The sequence below is a fragment of the Cebus imitator genome, unplaced genomic scaffold (genome assembly GCF_001604975.1).
Source record: "Cebus imitator isolate Cc_AM_T3 unplaced genomic scaffold, Cebus_imitator-1.0 Scaffold552, whole genome shotgun sequence".
NCBI classification, from domain to species: domain Eukaryota; kingdom Metazoa; phylum Chordata; class Mammalia; order Primates; family Cebidae; genus Cebus; species Cebus imitator.
The window spans coordinates 260020-274057 of NW_016107867.1; the positions used below are offsets into that span (position 1 = coordinate 260020).

General features: G+C 53.4%; 1 protein-coding gene and 1 pseudogene across 1 annotated transcript in view; one reads left to right on the forward strand and one right to left on the reverse strand.

The window, feature by feature from the left end:
* Positions 1-8658, reverse strand: part of ITGAX (integrin subunit alpha X) — a 31431-nt gene extending 22773 nt beyond the window's left edge. The window contains exons 1-11 of the mRNA XM_017515451.2: positions 8084-8658; positions 6519-6624; positions 5796-5899; positions 5428-5498; positions 5174-5285; positions 2705-2835; positions 2470-2615; positions 2073-2226; positions 1141-1291; positions 463-536; positions 139-296 (exon numbers count right to left, since the gene is read on the reverse strand). Of these exons, the coding sequence (XP_017370940.1) occupies positions 139-296; positions 463-536; positions 1141-1291; positions 2073-2226; positions 2470-2615; positions 2705-2835; positions 5174-5285; positions 5428-5498; positions 5796-5899; positions 6519-6624; positions 8084-8120 (1244 nt within the window). The 5' untranslated portion in view covers positions 8121-8658. The remainder of the gene's footprint in view (positions 1-138; positions 297-462; positions 537-1140; positions 1292-2072; positions 2227-2469; positions 2616-2704; positions 2836-5173; positions 5286-5427; positions 5499-5795; positions 5900-6518; positions 6625-8083) is intronic.
* On the forward strand, positions 1694-1812 carry LOC119469038 (annotated as a pseudogene).
* Positions 8659-14038: the final 5380 nt, after the last annotated feature.

Sequence of the window (14038 nt, forward strand, 5' to 3'; positions counted from 1 at the left end):
CTCCCCAGAACCCTGGACCCCACCCCAGGCAGCACAGCCCCATCCCCCTCCCTAGAACCCTGAATCCCACCCCAGACAGCACAGCCCCATCCTGCTCCCCAGAACCCTGGACCCCACCCTGGGCAGTGCATCTCTCACCTGTCCCCAGCCCCTGGCCATTTCTCACCCAGGTAAGAATCCCTCATGTCCACATTCTCCTGAGACATGTTGATGAAGGTGGGGTTCATATTTGGGGGGTACAGGAAGGCACCTCCAGACCAGCTGAAGCTCCCCACAGCCCCCAGGACAGGGCCATCCTGGGAGGAAAAGATTCCAGGGCTGAGCAAAGGCCAGAGAAGGAAGACACATGTCCCAGAGATAGGCCGGCCACCCGTGCCTCTCGCCTACCTGCCACCCACCCTGGCCTTCCCTGCTCCCACCGTCCCCTCACCACACATCATCAGCCTAAGGGGCCCCACTCACAGGCGTGAACACAGCACTGAAGCCTTCCTGCGCCATCTCCAATTCAAAGGAGCTACTGCTTGTAGTCTCGGTACCTAGGGGAAGGCATGACGCTTGAGTGCCAGGGAGGGAGGTGGGCTTTGCCAGGTCCAAGAAGAACACCTCAGCTTTAGGAGAAGCTAAGACTGGAGGCTACAGGAAGGGTTGGTGCCTGTGACAGGGACCAGGCTCTGCCCTGCAGATCGGCTCTGACTTCGGGGACCCCCTCTGCTCCGTGGACATGGACAGCGACCGCAGCACCGACCAGGTCCTCATCGGGGACCCTATTACTATGAGCAGACCTGAGGGGACCAAGTGCCCATGTGCCCCTTGCCCAGGGGGGTGAATGGCTGGAGGGACCTGGGCGGGATGGGGCCTGGTGTGGATGGAAGGGTCTCCTGGGTTGGGCCTGGTAACTGCAGTGGAGCAGGCGGTGGTGTGAAATCATTCTCTGTGGGGAGCAGGGCCACTCCTTGGGCCACTTTGGGGTGGCTCTGACAGTGCTGGGGGATGTGAATGGGGACAAGCTGATGGACTTTGGGGCCCCAGGAGGGTGGGAGAACCAGGCTGCTGTCTGTGGGTTCCATGGAGCCTTGGGTGCCAAAGGGAAAGGCATTACAGCTGAGGATTTCCCAAGCGAAAGCTCCCTTTCAGACTCACCCTCAATGGCAAAGATCTTCTCCTTCAGTTGGTTTTGGATATCTTTCAGAGCATCAAAGTCCTCCACTTTAAATATGTGTTCCTGGGAGGGCTTCGATGCAATGTCATTCAATTCTTTCCAGGAGTTTCTGTTTTGAAAAGCTGATCCAACCTGTCCCCAGAAAAGATGAACTCAGTAAAAATAATGAATGGAATGCATCTGTGTGCACTGGGTGCAGCATCCTTCAACAACCCTGCAGGGTCGGCAGGACCGCACGCATCAGACACATGAGAAGCACGAGCCCCCGACGGCAGCAGGAAGTTTAGGAGAAAGGACCACGGTCCCCAGGCTGGGCCAGAGTTTTCATCCTGAAGGCAGTAAGAGCCGACAGAGCTGGTGTTTCTACCCTTGAAAGAGATGTTTTTGGCGGTGGTTCACCCTTGTAATCCCTGTGCCTTGGGAGGCCAAGGTGGTAGAACTGCTTGAGGCCAGGAATTAGAGACCAGCCTGGGCAACATAGCAAGACCCATCTCTACCAAAAAATAAAATAAAATAAGATAAAATAAAAATCGCATCTACAGCCATACCACCCTGAACGTGCCCGATCTCGTCTGATCTTGGAAGCTAAGCAGAGTCAGGCCTGGTTAGTACTTGGATGGGAGACTACCTGGGAACACCGGGTGCAGCAGGCTTATGAAAAATGAAATAAAATAAAATAAAATAAAATAAAAATCTCCAGGCATGGTGGTGGACAGCTGTGTTTCCAGCTACTGGAGAGGCTGGGGTGGGAGAATCACTGCAGCCCAGGAGTTCGAGGCTGCAGTGAGCTAGGATTGTACCACTGCACTCCAGCCTGGGAGACAGAGCAAGACCCTGTCTCAAAGAGAAAAGCAAGGGAAACTGCCCTGACAGGAAGCTGAGGGAGAAGGCGGAAGGCGTCGCCATGCCCTACCCCAATTGCATAGCGGATGATGCCTGCTTTGTCCGCCATGGGGATGACATCATCATAATCCAGCCAGTCGCCTTCTTTCTTCCCATCAGTGATGACAATGAGGATCTTGGTGGCATCCCTGCGGGCCCCATTTGAGGCAAGGAACAATTCCCTCCTAACAGGAAAGAAGAGGTCTTAGAGGCCTGTGAACAAAACCACATTAGCCACTGGTGCCCTTGTGAAAATGAGAAGGTGCCCTTCCTTTGGGAGGCTCCAGTCCCACCTAGAGGTCCCACCTTGGCAAGGGTATCACGGGCTGGATTTCAGTCCCTGCCTGTCCCCTTCTTGCGGAGACAGATGAGGCTCAAGGGAAGACCTGGATGCTTTGGGACTGTGCCTGGGAGAAGTCAGGACTCACACAACTTTTTGGATGGCGGTGGCCGTGTGTGTGTACCCTCCCAGCTGGTAGACAGAAGCCAACAGGCTGAGGGGGTTTGAGCTGTCCCTGAATTCCTTGAAAGTGAAGTGTGTTCGGAATTTGCTGGAGAACTGCATCAGGGAAAACTGGGAGAAGCACACAGGGCCGGGGCTGAGACCATTTCACCAGGGTCCAAGCTCCCACCCTCAGCAGGCTCCCTCCTCCGAAGGCACACCTGGGTGCTGGGTCTCTGAAAGTGGCTCATCACAGCTCTCACGAAGCTCTTCATCGTGGCAAAGTTGTTGTATAAGATGCTGCCCGAGCCATCGATCAGGAACACAATGTCCTGCTCCTGTCTTGGGCACTCTGGGGAAGGAGGTGGCACAGGTCCTCCAAGGGACACTCCCAGAGCCCAGGACCGTGGCCTCCTGGCCACAAGAGCTGACTCTCCCAACACCCTTCCTCCCCTAAGCCCCTAGTCTGGCGATGGGAGTCAGTCTCCACACCCTGGGTCCTCTCCTCATTGGGGGCAGGGCTTCCCTACCCTGCTGCCTGGGACAAGCCCCTTCATTCTCACAGTTGCATAAAGAGTCTGTGTTGAAGCTGCTCACTCCTGCGAAGCCAGCCCGGCCGATAAGAAAGTAAAGGTCAGGCTGGGCACAGTGGCTCACGTCTGTAATCCAAGCACTTTGGGAGGCCTAGGCAGGAGGACTGCTTGAGCCCAGGATTTCAAGATCAGCCTAGACAACATAGTGAGACCCCACGTCTATTAAAAATTGTTAAAATCAGCTGGGTGTGGGCATGGTGGCTGTGGTCCCAGTTACTCTGGAGGCTAAGGTGGGAGGATCACTTGAGCCCAGGAGTCGGAAGCTTCAGTGAGCTGTGATTGTACCACTGCACTTTAGCCTGGGTGACAGAGTAAGACTCTGTCTCTTAAAAAAAAAAAAAAAAGGATTTCTCCAATTCAGATGGCAGGAAGTGAGGGTCTACCCCTCCACCCTGAATATCTGTGACCTCCCTGGACCCTCCCCCCCTTCCTCCCCCAGTGTCATCCCATCCAGCAATGACACAACCTGACCCCAGCCCCTGGCCAGTGTTTGTCCTCACTGCTCAGTGCTGAATGGTAGTTTGTTTTTTTGATTTGCTTTATGTTTTTGATTTATTTTTTTTTTGAGATGGAGTCTTGCTCTGTTGCCCAGGCTGGAGTGCAGTGGCATGATCTTGGCCCACCAAAACCTCTGCTTCCTGGGTTCAAGCAATTCTGCTGCCTCAGCCTCCTGAATAGCTGGGATTACAGGTGCACATCACCACAACTGGCTAATTTTTGTAGAGACGGTATTTCACCATATTGGTCAGGCTGATCCTGAACTCCTGACCTTGTGATCCACCCACCTCAGCCTCCCAAAGTATAGTTTTGTTAATTTTTTTTTTTTAAGGTGGAGTCTCGCTGTGTCACCCAGGCTGGAGCGCAGTGGTGCAATCGTAGCTCACTACAGCCTCCAACTCCTGGGCTCAGGCAATTCTCCTGCCTCAGCCTCCCGAGTAGTTGGGACTGCAGGTATGTAACACCACACCCAGCTACTTTTTATTTTTATTTTTGTAGAGATGAAGTCTCACTCTATTGCCCAGGCTGGTCTCAAACTCCAGGCCTCAAACAACCCTCCTGCTTTGATTGTTTTAATATTTTAAATTAATCATCCCAGGAGCAACCACACACTGGGCCTGTTCTGTTCCCAGCTTAAATACAGGCCCCCACTTCCCTCCAGCATGAAAGCAGCATCTGCCCTGAGAAGAGGACTTTCTTCCAGCACCTGGAGGGGAGACCCCCTTTCACGCAACCTCTCAGTGTCCCCTCTGCCTCAGAGGCCTCCATTAGAGAGACAGGCATCCTGGGCATTCTGATGGGTGCCAGGCCCCTGTGGATGGAGTCTGGACCCACAGAGGTGCTGGAAGGCGCACGCTATTTGCAGCCAGACGTCAGTCTCACCAAGGGCTTCAGAGCAAATCTGAAACCAGGGGAGGCCTCAGCTCGCAAGGTCTGAAAAGCCCACTGTTCCGCTTCCTTATCTTTCTTCCCCATCAACACCAGGGAAGTCAGGCCCTGCACCTCAACCTGCACGTGCACACGCACGCACACATATGCGTACACACACACATGCATGCACATGCATGCACACATGTACACCTGTGTGTGCACATGTGTGTGTACATGCATGCATGCTCATACACACATGTACACATGCATACACATACATACATGCTGCTCACACTGTACCTTCACTGACCTTTCCTACTGCACAAACCAATTGGTCATATCCCAGGACCCATTGGATGAAAATAGATCCCCTTCTCTAAAAATAACAGCAGCGGCCTTCATAGGGCTGTCGCCTGGTGCCAGCTTCTGGGCTAACCCCTGACCATGAATCATCTTGTGTTACTTCAGTGCTGGGTGTGTTATTCTCCCCATTCAACAGATGAAGAAACTGAGGCTTGGAGAGGTTAAGATCCCACGAAAGGTCACACGGTGTGCGGGCGACGTGCAGGGTGTGTGGGCAGCGGCGTCGGGAACCGCTACACCATGCAGTAACTCTTTTTCCAGAGCGCTTCTTTCTGACTTACTCTGGCAAGAGTGTCTCTGGCCCACTGTACCCCTAGTTAGATGCGCGTGAGCTCCTCAAAGCCCTCCAGTGGCCCCGACACTCACCCTGCATGGATGCCGGGAGCCTCTGGGTGAGCTGGGTAGGGGCCAGGAGGAAGCAGAGTCCGGTCAGGTACATGTTCCTCCCGCACGCGTGGTGCATGGTGGGGCCACAGGCCTGGGGACACAGCGGGCTGCTGGAGGGCTGCCCCTGCACCCTCGCATTCCGGCACCTCCACCTTACATGAGACCCCCAACCCCTGAGGTCCCGGGTCCCCCCTCCCTCCCACAGGGGCCTCCTGTGACCCAGGGCCACTCACCAGCAGCTGGGAGGGGCTGGTGGTAGCCGCCAGGGACAGGCCCAGGGACATGTTCACTGCCTCCCGGGGGACTGCGGGACAGATATGTGCATGGTCACCCTCATGGGGACAGAGAAGGCTATGGAAGAGCTGGGCAGGGGTCACCTCCACCTGGGAGACAAGGAGGTCTGACAGCGAAGGGGGCTGTTGGATCTTGACAGAACTGCAGGGGTGCACTGGGTGGGGAGGCCTTGAGAGGCCAGGAAGCGGGTCTGAGGGTGAAGGTCTCAGATACAGCAGAAGCTGGAGGTGAAACTCCGATGAGCACGGGCTCCCGGAGAGGGGAGCCTGGGAACCTGGCCCTGGGTCCTGGGGGGCCGGTGACTCACCCTGCAGGCTGATGGGCTGACAGGCACCGGTGCTGTAGCTGCACTGGTAGAGGCCGCCTGTTTGATTGGCAGCCGTCATCTCGTGGGGGGCTCCAACCACCACCCTGCAGGGAGAGAAGACACTGCAGGTGAGAGCATGGACAGTGGGCACAGCTGCCCTCGGGGGAGTTCACATTTCCTCTCCCAGCCTCGGCTTCCTCATCTGCAAGATGGGTTTTAATAATTTAAATTCTACAGGGGAGGGATTTGTCTGTTGGATTTTCTGACGTATGGAGACATAGTAGGTGCTCAAGAAATATTTGTTGAGTCTGGGCGTGGTGGTTCACACCTGGAATCCCAGCCCTCTGGGAGGCTAAGGCAGGAGGATCCCTCGAGCCCAGGAGTTTGAGACCAGCGTAACCAACATAGTGAGACCCTATCTCTCTATACATTTTTAAATGTGTACAAAAAAAGAAAAAAAAAACAAATAAGTGTTTTATGCATGACTGATTCCAACTCACAGGTTGCCGCGTCCCCTGTGACGAGCCTGGCACTGCACTGACTGCTCTGTAAATGTTAGCTGTGAGATCGGGCCTGCTTTCAAGGCAAATCTGCATAAGCCAGGGCAGTCACTACACCAGACAGAGAGGAGAGTTTGCAAATAACAGGGCAGGGTGGGGAGCATGGGGCCCTAAGCAGGGAGAGGAAGGATGGAGCCGAAGGCCAGCACCACCAGGGCCTCACCAGGAGTTGGCGTACTGGACCACGCTGTCTCCAAACCCAGCGCTGTCCACACGGAAGGCTGTCAGCCGCTCTGTGTCCAAGTTGAAACCCAGAGAAGTCGCTAAGACTGGGGAGGAGGTGGGAAGAGAGCTTTGGAGAAGGGTCTTCCTTCTGCCTGGCTGCCCCCCACCCCCAGCCCCAGTGGGGGCCTCTAAGTCTGATGCCTGGGGTGCCTGGGTCTTCTGGACACCTAACTCATCACCTTCTCTCCTTCCGAGAGTCCAGAGAGGCCCCTCACCCACCATCCGCTGTCGAGTTTCAGTTCTCTGTTTCTGCAGAGCAGTACTAAGGTTCTAAAGAGGATCTTTCCCCACTGTGCCCCTGGGGTGCTATGTCCAGGAAAACTTGGGGACCAAAGGTATGCTGTGCACAGAGCACAACCTTGGCACGTTCTGCCTATTTTAAAAATCTCTGAGGCTGGGCACGGTGGCTCACACCTATAATCCCAGCACTTTGGGAGGCCAAGGTAGGTGGATCACCTGAGGTCAGGAGTTCGAGACCAGCCTGGCCAACATGATGAAACCCTGTCTCTACTAAAAATACAAAAAAAAAAATTAGCTGGGCACAATGGTGGGTGCCTGTAATCCCAGCTACTCGGGGGGCTGAGACAGGAGAATCACTTGAACCCAGGAGGCAGAGGTTGTAGTGAGCTGAGATTGCATCATTGCACTCCAGCCTGGGCAAAAAGAGCAAAACTCTGTCTCAAGAAAGAAAAATAAAAAGATTAAAACTCCCTGGAGTGTCATGACAACTGTCCTCTCTTCCGGCATCTCTGGAACTCCCCCAAAATTGATTCATCCATATCCTCTCCCTCCATGTGGGAAGTAAAAATGTTCCTCCTTAAAGTTTCCTTTCTTATTAAAGAATAAATCATAAGTGTTATTCTTTAACAAGAGAGAAACACTTGTTAAAGAATATCCTCTTGTTAAGCCCTATCCTATGTAGCTGTTAAACATGCCATGCTTACAGGCACGTGGTACATTCTACCTCCTTGTACTTTAACCCTAGTTAACCAAGATGTCTGTGCTGGACATGCTCACAGGCATGTCCCAGCTTTCCATTGCTTTTACCTGTTTAGAAAAGTTTTAAGTTGTTAGCCAATCAGATTTGAGTTTAGATTGTAAGGTCTGGCTCCAGCCAACGGAGATCGGACACAGCAGTAAGGATGATCCCAAATGGGTAAGGGATAAATATGTCTGCTTTTCCTTTGTTAATTGCACTCTCCTGGCAAGATGGCTGGTGAGAGTACCCCTCCTGCAGTCCAAGAGGTAAAAATTGTGTTGCTGAAAGATCCTTTGTCTCAGTGCTAATTTTCTTTGCGGCACTGAGCATCTCAGTGATGCTAACTTTTCATTCCGACACTCCACAAACTCCAGATCCCAAACCCTGTGTGCCAGCCTCTCTCTCCTGCCTGAGTCTCTCTTCCTACCCAGATCCTGACCCCCCCCAGGCTGAACCCCCAGTTTAGGGCCTTGGCTCCCTTGGGCCTGGGTCCCCAGTCCCACTTCGTTGGGGACCAGGCTCACCTGTGAACAGGAGGAGTGCTGTCCTGGTCCTGGTCATGACTGGAAGGTCAGATGCGAAGCTCCGAGCTCCTGGGTTGTTTCAGGAAGAGCTAGATCAATGTACTGAGGAAGCAAGTGGCCAGAGAGGTGGCCAGGGGCAGGAAGAAAGTTGTCAGGGTGAGTCAGACGGGGCGGGCAGAGAACACAACTGAACCAAGGACCAGCCCACATGCCCACCCCCTGGCCGGAGTCACTCTCATCATATGACTTGGCTTGATGCTGTTTGTTTGAGTGGATGCAAATCCTTGCCCTGCCCTCTCAGGCTCCCCTGTGACTGGCAGAAGGTGCCCTTGACCCTGAAATTTCAGCCAGACTGGAGTGGGTGGGCAGAAGCCAGCCCCTCAGGACCCTGAAGGAAACCCTGGTGGAAGCCCTCCACTCTGACCTGGAAAGTCTGGGCCGAGGAATGGGGCATCCGGGTCCCTAGGAGGAGCACAGAGCGAGTACTCTCATTTATTCATTCACTCTTTTATTCATCATTTACTCAAGAAGCCTAATTTGAGCCTGGAGATGCAAGCCCTCTGCTAGGTGAAGAAAACGTAAACCACAAAGCCCCAGCCCTGGTGTCAGCGGAGAGGCAGATACATAAAGAAGAAGCTCACTGCTATGAGGGAGAAGAGCAGAGACCACAGGGTGCCTCACCCAGGCTGGGAAGGTGTGGCTCTCTGGGAGGGCTTCCTGGAAGAGGCGGCGCTTGAGCTGAGCATTGAAAGCAATAGAACTCGGGAGATGACAGGGCAGCCAGACATGGACAAGGCAGGAGACAGGAGGGCATGTGTGTAAAATCAGTGAGGGAACCAGACAGTCAGAGGTGGGAAGTGGTAAGAGACAAGGTCAGGGCCGCTGGGAGGAGAGGAAGGGAAGCAGGCCCCAGGCCCTGGAAGCCGCCCTACTGTATGTACATCAATTTTTTTTTTCTTCAGAAACGGGATCTTGCTCTGTTACCCAGGCTGGAGTGCAGTGGTGTGATCATAGCTCACTGTAGCCTAGAACTCCTGGGCTCAAAGGACCTCCCACCTCAGCCTCCCAATTAGCTGGGAGTATAGGATTGCACCACTGCACCTTAATTTTTTTTATTATCATTATTTTTAGTAAAGACATGGTTTCCCCATGTTGGCCAGGCTGGTCTCAAACTCCTGGCCTCAATCAAACCTCCTGCCTCAGCTTCTGAAAGTGCTGGGGTCACAGGTGTGAGCCACCACACCCAGTAAAGACACATTGATTTTATCCTGGGGTAGAGGGGAGCATTGAAGGGAATTAATGGGGATCACATCCCCTGTCATTGCTGGGAGAGTTGAGTGGGTGTGGAGGGCTTGGGAGAGCAGGTGGGAGCCTGGGCTGCCGCCTGTGATCATTGCTGTGCTGTGACAGCCGTCCTGGTGGGAAGGAGGTGTCTGTGGAGCCTCCGAGAGAGAGGTGGGAGGCAGTTGGGTATGTGGATCTGGACCTCAGGAACAGCTCGGTTCTGGACCCATCAGCAGAAGTGCCGGTCGAGGTCCTGGCGAGAGTGTGACAAGGGAGGTACATGCAGGCCATGGAAACAGCAGCGGTGGCCACAGAGCAGGAGACCTGAAGACTGAGGAGGCCCCACAGAGAGGCGGAAGGAGGCGGGGAGAGAGACAGGCAGGCAGACCGGGGACACAAACCACAGAGCAGGCTGCCAGACATCCAGTGAGGGAAGACACGAGGACTGTCCCAGCTCTGGCTCCAGAGGCCATCAGAGACCCCGGAGTGGGCCACGCTGGGGCAGCAGGGTGGCCACACTGGCGTGGGCCGAGGAGGCATAGGTGTGACGAACACAGCAGCGCTGTCACCTGGAGGGAGAGCCTCGGACCCCACACTTCTGAGCAGCATGGCTGGGAGTGGGCCCTGGAGAAAGGGGGAGACGAGGAAAACCGCAGAGAGAGAAGATGGTGGGTTGAAAGCCAAGAAGGAAATAGCAACAGAAAAACCCAAAAAAGAGGAAGAAGTGGCGCAGGTTCTGGAGAGGATAAAAAAAAAGAAACCAGCAACTGGGGATGCAGGGCGGGGCTTGTGGGCAGGGTGAGGGCCAGTGAGGCCTCGCCTTTGAGGAGGCCACGATCCTGGCCTTGCCACCCCCTTTCTCCTGCTTGAGGTCCACCTCAGGTGGAGGAGGCAGGAGAGGAGGACCCCAGATGCATGAGAGGCCCCATCTCCTCTCAAGCTGCCCACCGACTCCCGCGGTACCCCAGGCTCAGTCAAGGTGAACTCAAATTGAAAGAAAGCCAAGGTGAGACCATTCGCTTTTGGAACAGACAATTCAGGCTCAGCAAAGAGGAAGACAGGACGCGTTCTCATCTCAGCCCACCCCCGTTACAGATGAGAGCCGTGGGGCTTGCAATCAGGACCTCAGGGAGTCTAAAACTCACAGCCCCACGCAGTGAATCATGACTTGATGATTCCAGAGGAAGGATGGCAGCCGGGGAAATGGTGTAAGCAAGGAAGGAAGGGGCTGCCCATCACCCACCTCCTCAGCCCCGAGGGATCCTGAGTCAGCAGAACCCAGCTCCCCACACAGCCCCCTGGGGTGCTCAGAGCCCAGGCTGAGCCCATGGCAAGAGGTCAAGGGTAGAGGGAGGGTCTGGGGGAGTTTGGAGAGCAGCCAGCCTGTCCTGGGCTGATGCTCACCCGATCAGTTCCTGCTCCATCCCTGAGCCCAGGGGCTCTGGTTGAAGGAGGTTCCAGCAGGGCAGCCGGTTGGGATAGGGAGGCGTGGTTCTGGCACGAACAGGGAAGGAGGTGGATATGGAGAAGCCAGGTCCAACGCTACTGCCTTAATTCAAGTCTGATTTGTCTAAGTGGAACTGAAAAATTTGGGGTCTGTCTCCTGGGTCCTTTGTTTTCTATGGAAAGAAGAGAACAGAAACCTTGTGGGCAGAAACCCTCGGATTTCTGGGTCCGTTTCCGCCCCACACTCACCCACAGGGCCCTAGTGGAGTTACCCTAAAGTTTCCGCCCCGCCTTTCCCCACTCGCAGTCGGTCTCACTTCTCTCTTTGAAGGACAATCCCTGCTGCACCCCCACATGTTCTTAACATGCAATTTATTTTAATTCTACAGTGTAGAAATACACACGTACAGACAGAGGTACTTGGGAAGACGCTCTGCTCCAAAGGCACCCTGAAGGCGCAGCGTTCTGTCGGGATGTACAGTTTGGGAGCGCTGTCTGGGCAGCTCGGTAGGTGGAAAGGAGAAGCAGGCATGGGATAATGACATCGGCGGCCGATGCAGGAGCTGCCGTGCTGACATTTATAGTACCATGCACCTTATTTATTTTCTTAGTAAAAACAATTTTTTTCTCCTCTCTTTTTTATTTTTATTTATTTATTTTTTCAGTAGAGACAGCATTTCTCTATGTTGGCCAGGCTGGTCTGGAACTCCTGGCCTCAAGCGATCCACCCGCCTCAGCCTCCCAAAGTGCTGGGATTACAGGTGTGAGCCACCGTGGCTGGCTTCTTTTTTAAAATTTTAGATTCAGGGGATACATGTGCAGCTTTATTCCACAGGCATATTGCAGGGTGCTGAGGTTTGCACTTCTGTTGACCCTGTCAACCAAACAGTGAGCAGAGTACCCAATAGGTAGTTTTCAACCCTTGCTCCCCTCCCTCCCTTTCCCCTCTGGAGGCCCCAGTGTCTGTTGTTCCCATCTTTACATACCCGTGTACCCAATGTTCAGCTCCCCCTTATACACAGGAATATGCAGTATTTGGTTTTCTGTTCCTACGTTAATTCTCTTAGGACTATGACCTCCAGCTGCATCCATGTTGCAGTAAAGGACGTGATTTCATTCTTTTTTGTGACTGCATTGTATTCCATGGTGTGTGTAGCACGTTTTCCAAGCCACCACTGATGGGCATCCAGGCTGGTTCTGTGTCTTTGCTATTGTGCTTTATTTGTATTAGCTAATTGAACCCTCACAGCAGCCCTGTGATGGGGGCTGCTGTCACCCCTGTTTCACAGATGCAAAATTGAGGCATGGAGAAGTTGGGTCATCTGACTCAGGTCACCCAGCTAGTTTGGGCTGAGGACAGGACTCAGGGTGTTGGAGTCTTGAGTATTTTGCTAATGACTTGACTTCCTCCTCTCTGCCCTAACCGCTGCCTGGGGCACATTTGTTCCCCATACCACTCATCCCACACACATGGGCTCCCCATGGGACCTAGGCTCTGGGCTGGCCACTGTGAGAAGCAAGACAAACAGGAAAGGGTCTCAGTCCTCAAGGAGTTACACCCCAGAGGGAGATCACATCCCAGAAGGAGATCACACCCTAAAAGTTTTACTAGACAGCAGAGTAACCCGAGGGAGGAAGGAAGTAATTAGCTCTGCTTGATGAATCGCAGAGGGAGAGGCTTGAGATGATTAAAGCTGTGCCCTGGTGTGCCAGGGGCTGGACAGGGACTGCTGGCTTCCCCACACTGGGACTGTGTCTTCCTAATCTTTCTTTCATTGTTTTGTTTTTCAGAAACAAAGCCTTACTCTGTCACCCAAGCTGGAGTGCAGCGGTGTGATCAGAGCTCACTGTAGTCTCAATCTCCTGGGCTCAAGCGATCCTCCCACTTCAGCCTCCTGAGTAGCTGGGACTACAGGTGTGCACCACCATGTCTAGCTAATTTTTAAATGTTTTGTGAAGTTAGGGGTCTTGCTATGTTGTCCACGATGGTCTTGAACTCCTGGCCTCAAGTGATCACCCCCATCACCTCAGCCTCCCAAAGTGTTGGGATTATAGGTGGGAGCCACCATGTCTGCCCCTTTTAACCCTTTTAACCCCAGTTCTTCGCATAATCCCTGGCACATGGGAGGCACACAATCCATATTTGGTGCATGAATGAAGTGAAAGAATGGCAGAATGCTATCCAGGCAGCACGAGGATCTGATAGTTCCAGTCCCAATCACAGTTGCAGCTCACTTATGTGCCTGGGAAACAACATTTGCTGCAATTGTTCTAAGCTGAGGGCGGGGGCGGGGAAGTTAATAATCAGCCTTTCTTAGTGAAGGATGAAAAGTGACACTCTCTAGATGAGAGTTCATTGAAGGAAGATACTGCTTCTCACTTCTCTTTGTCTCTTCAACAATGGGCATTGAATACTGAGCAGGTACAACCAGGAGTCAGTTCCTGTCTGTGGGTGTAGAATGGATGGGTGTGGGAGGGTGGATGGGTTTGTGTGTAAACAGGTGGATGGATGGAAGGATGGGGTGGAGGGTGGATGTGTAGATGGGTGGGTGGGCAGGTGAACAGGTGGATGGATGGAAGAATGGAGTGGTGGGTAGACAAGTAGACGGGTGGGTAAGTGGGTGAATACATGGATGGATGGAAGGATAGGGTGGATGGGTAGATGGGTGGGTGAGTGGGTGAACAGGTGGATGGATGGAAGGATGGGCTGGTGGGTGGATGGATAGAAGGGTGGGTGAATGGGTGAACAGGTGGATGGATGGAAGGATGGGGTGGAGAATGGATGGGTAGATGGGTGGGTGAGTGAGTGAACAGGTGGATAGATGAAAGGATGGGATGGAGGGTGGAAGGGTAGATGGGTGGGTGGGTGGATGAACAGGTGGATGGGTGGGTGAAGGGGAGATTGCACAGGTTTGAAGCAAATAAACCAAATGCTCAGACCCCCTTACCCACAGTCCTTCTCAATAATTGCATGAATCAGAAGCTGCCTGGAGCGATGCAAAAGTCACCCTTCTAAGAGGTAAACCAACTCGAATTGGTGCAAATTTGGAATAAAACAAGCCTGTTAAATTTGGTTAACAGGCTACAGGAAACAAGTCAAGCAGAGGAAAGCAATGAGAAGCTGGGAAATGTGGCCAAAGCATCCCTGGTGGAAGGGAAAATGCTGGATAATGAGTAAAGGGAAGAGGCAAGAAGGAGCTCCTGCTGGCAAAGCCCCAAGAGAAA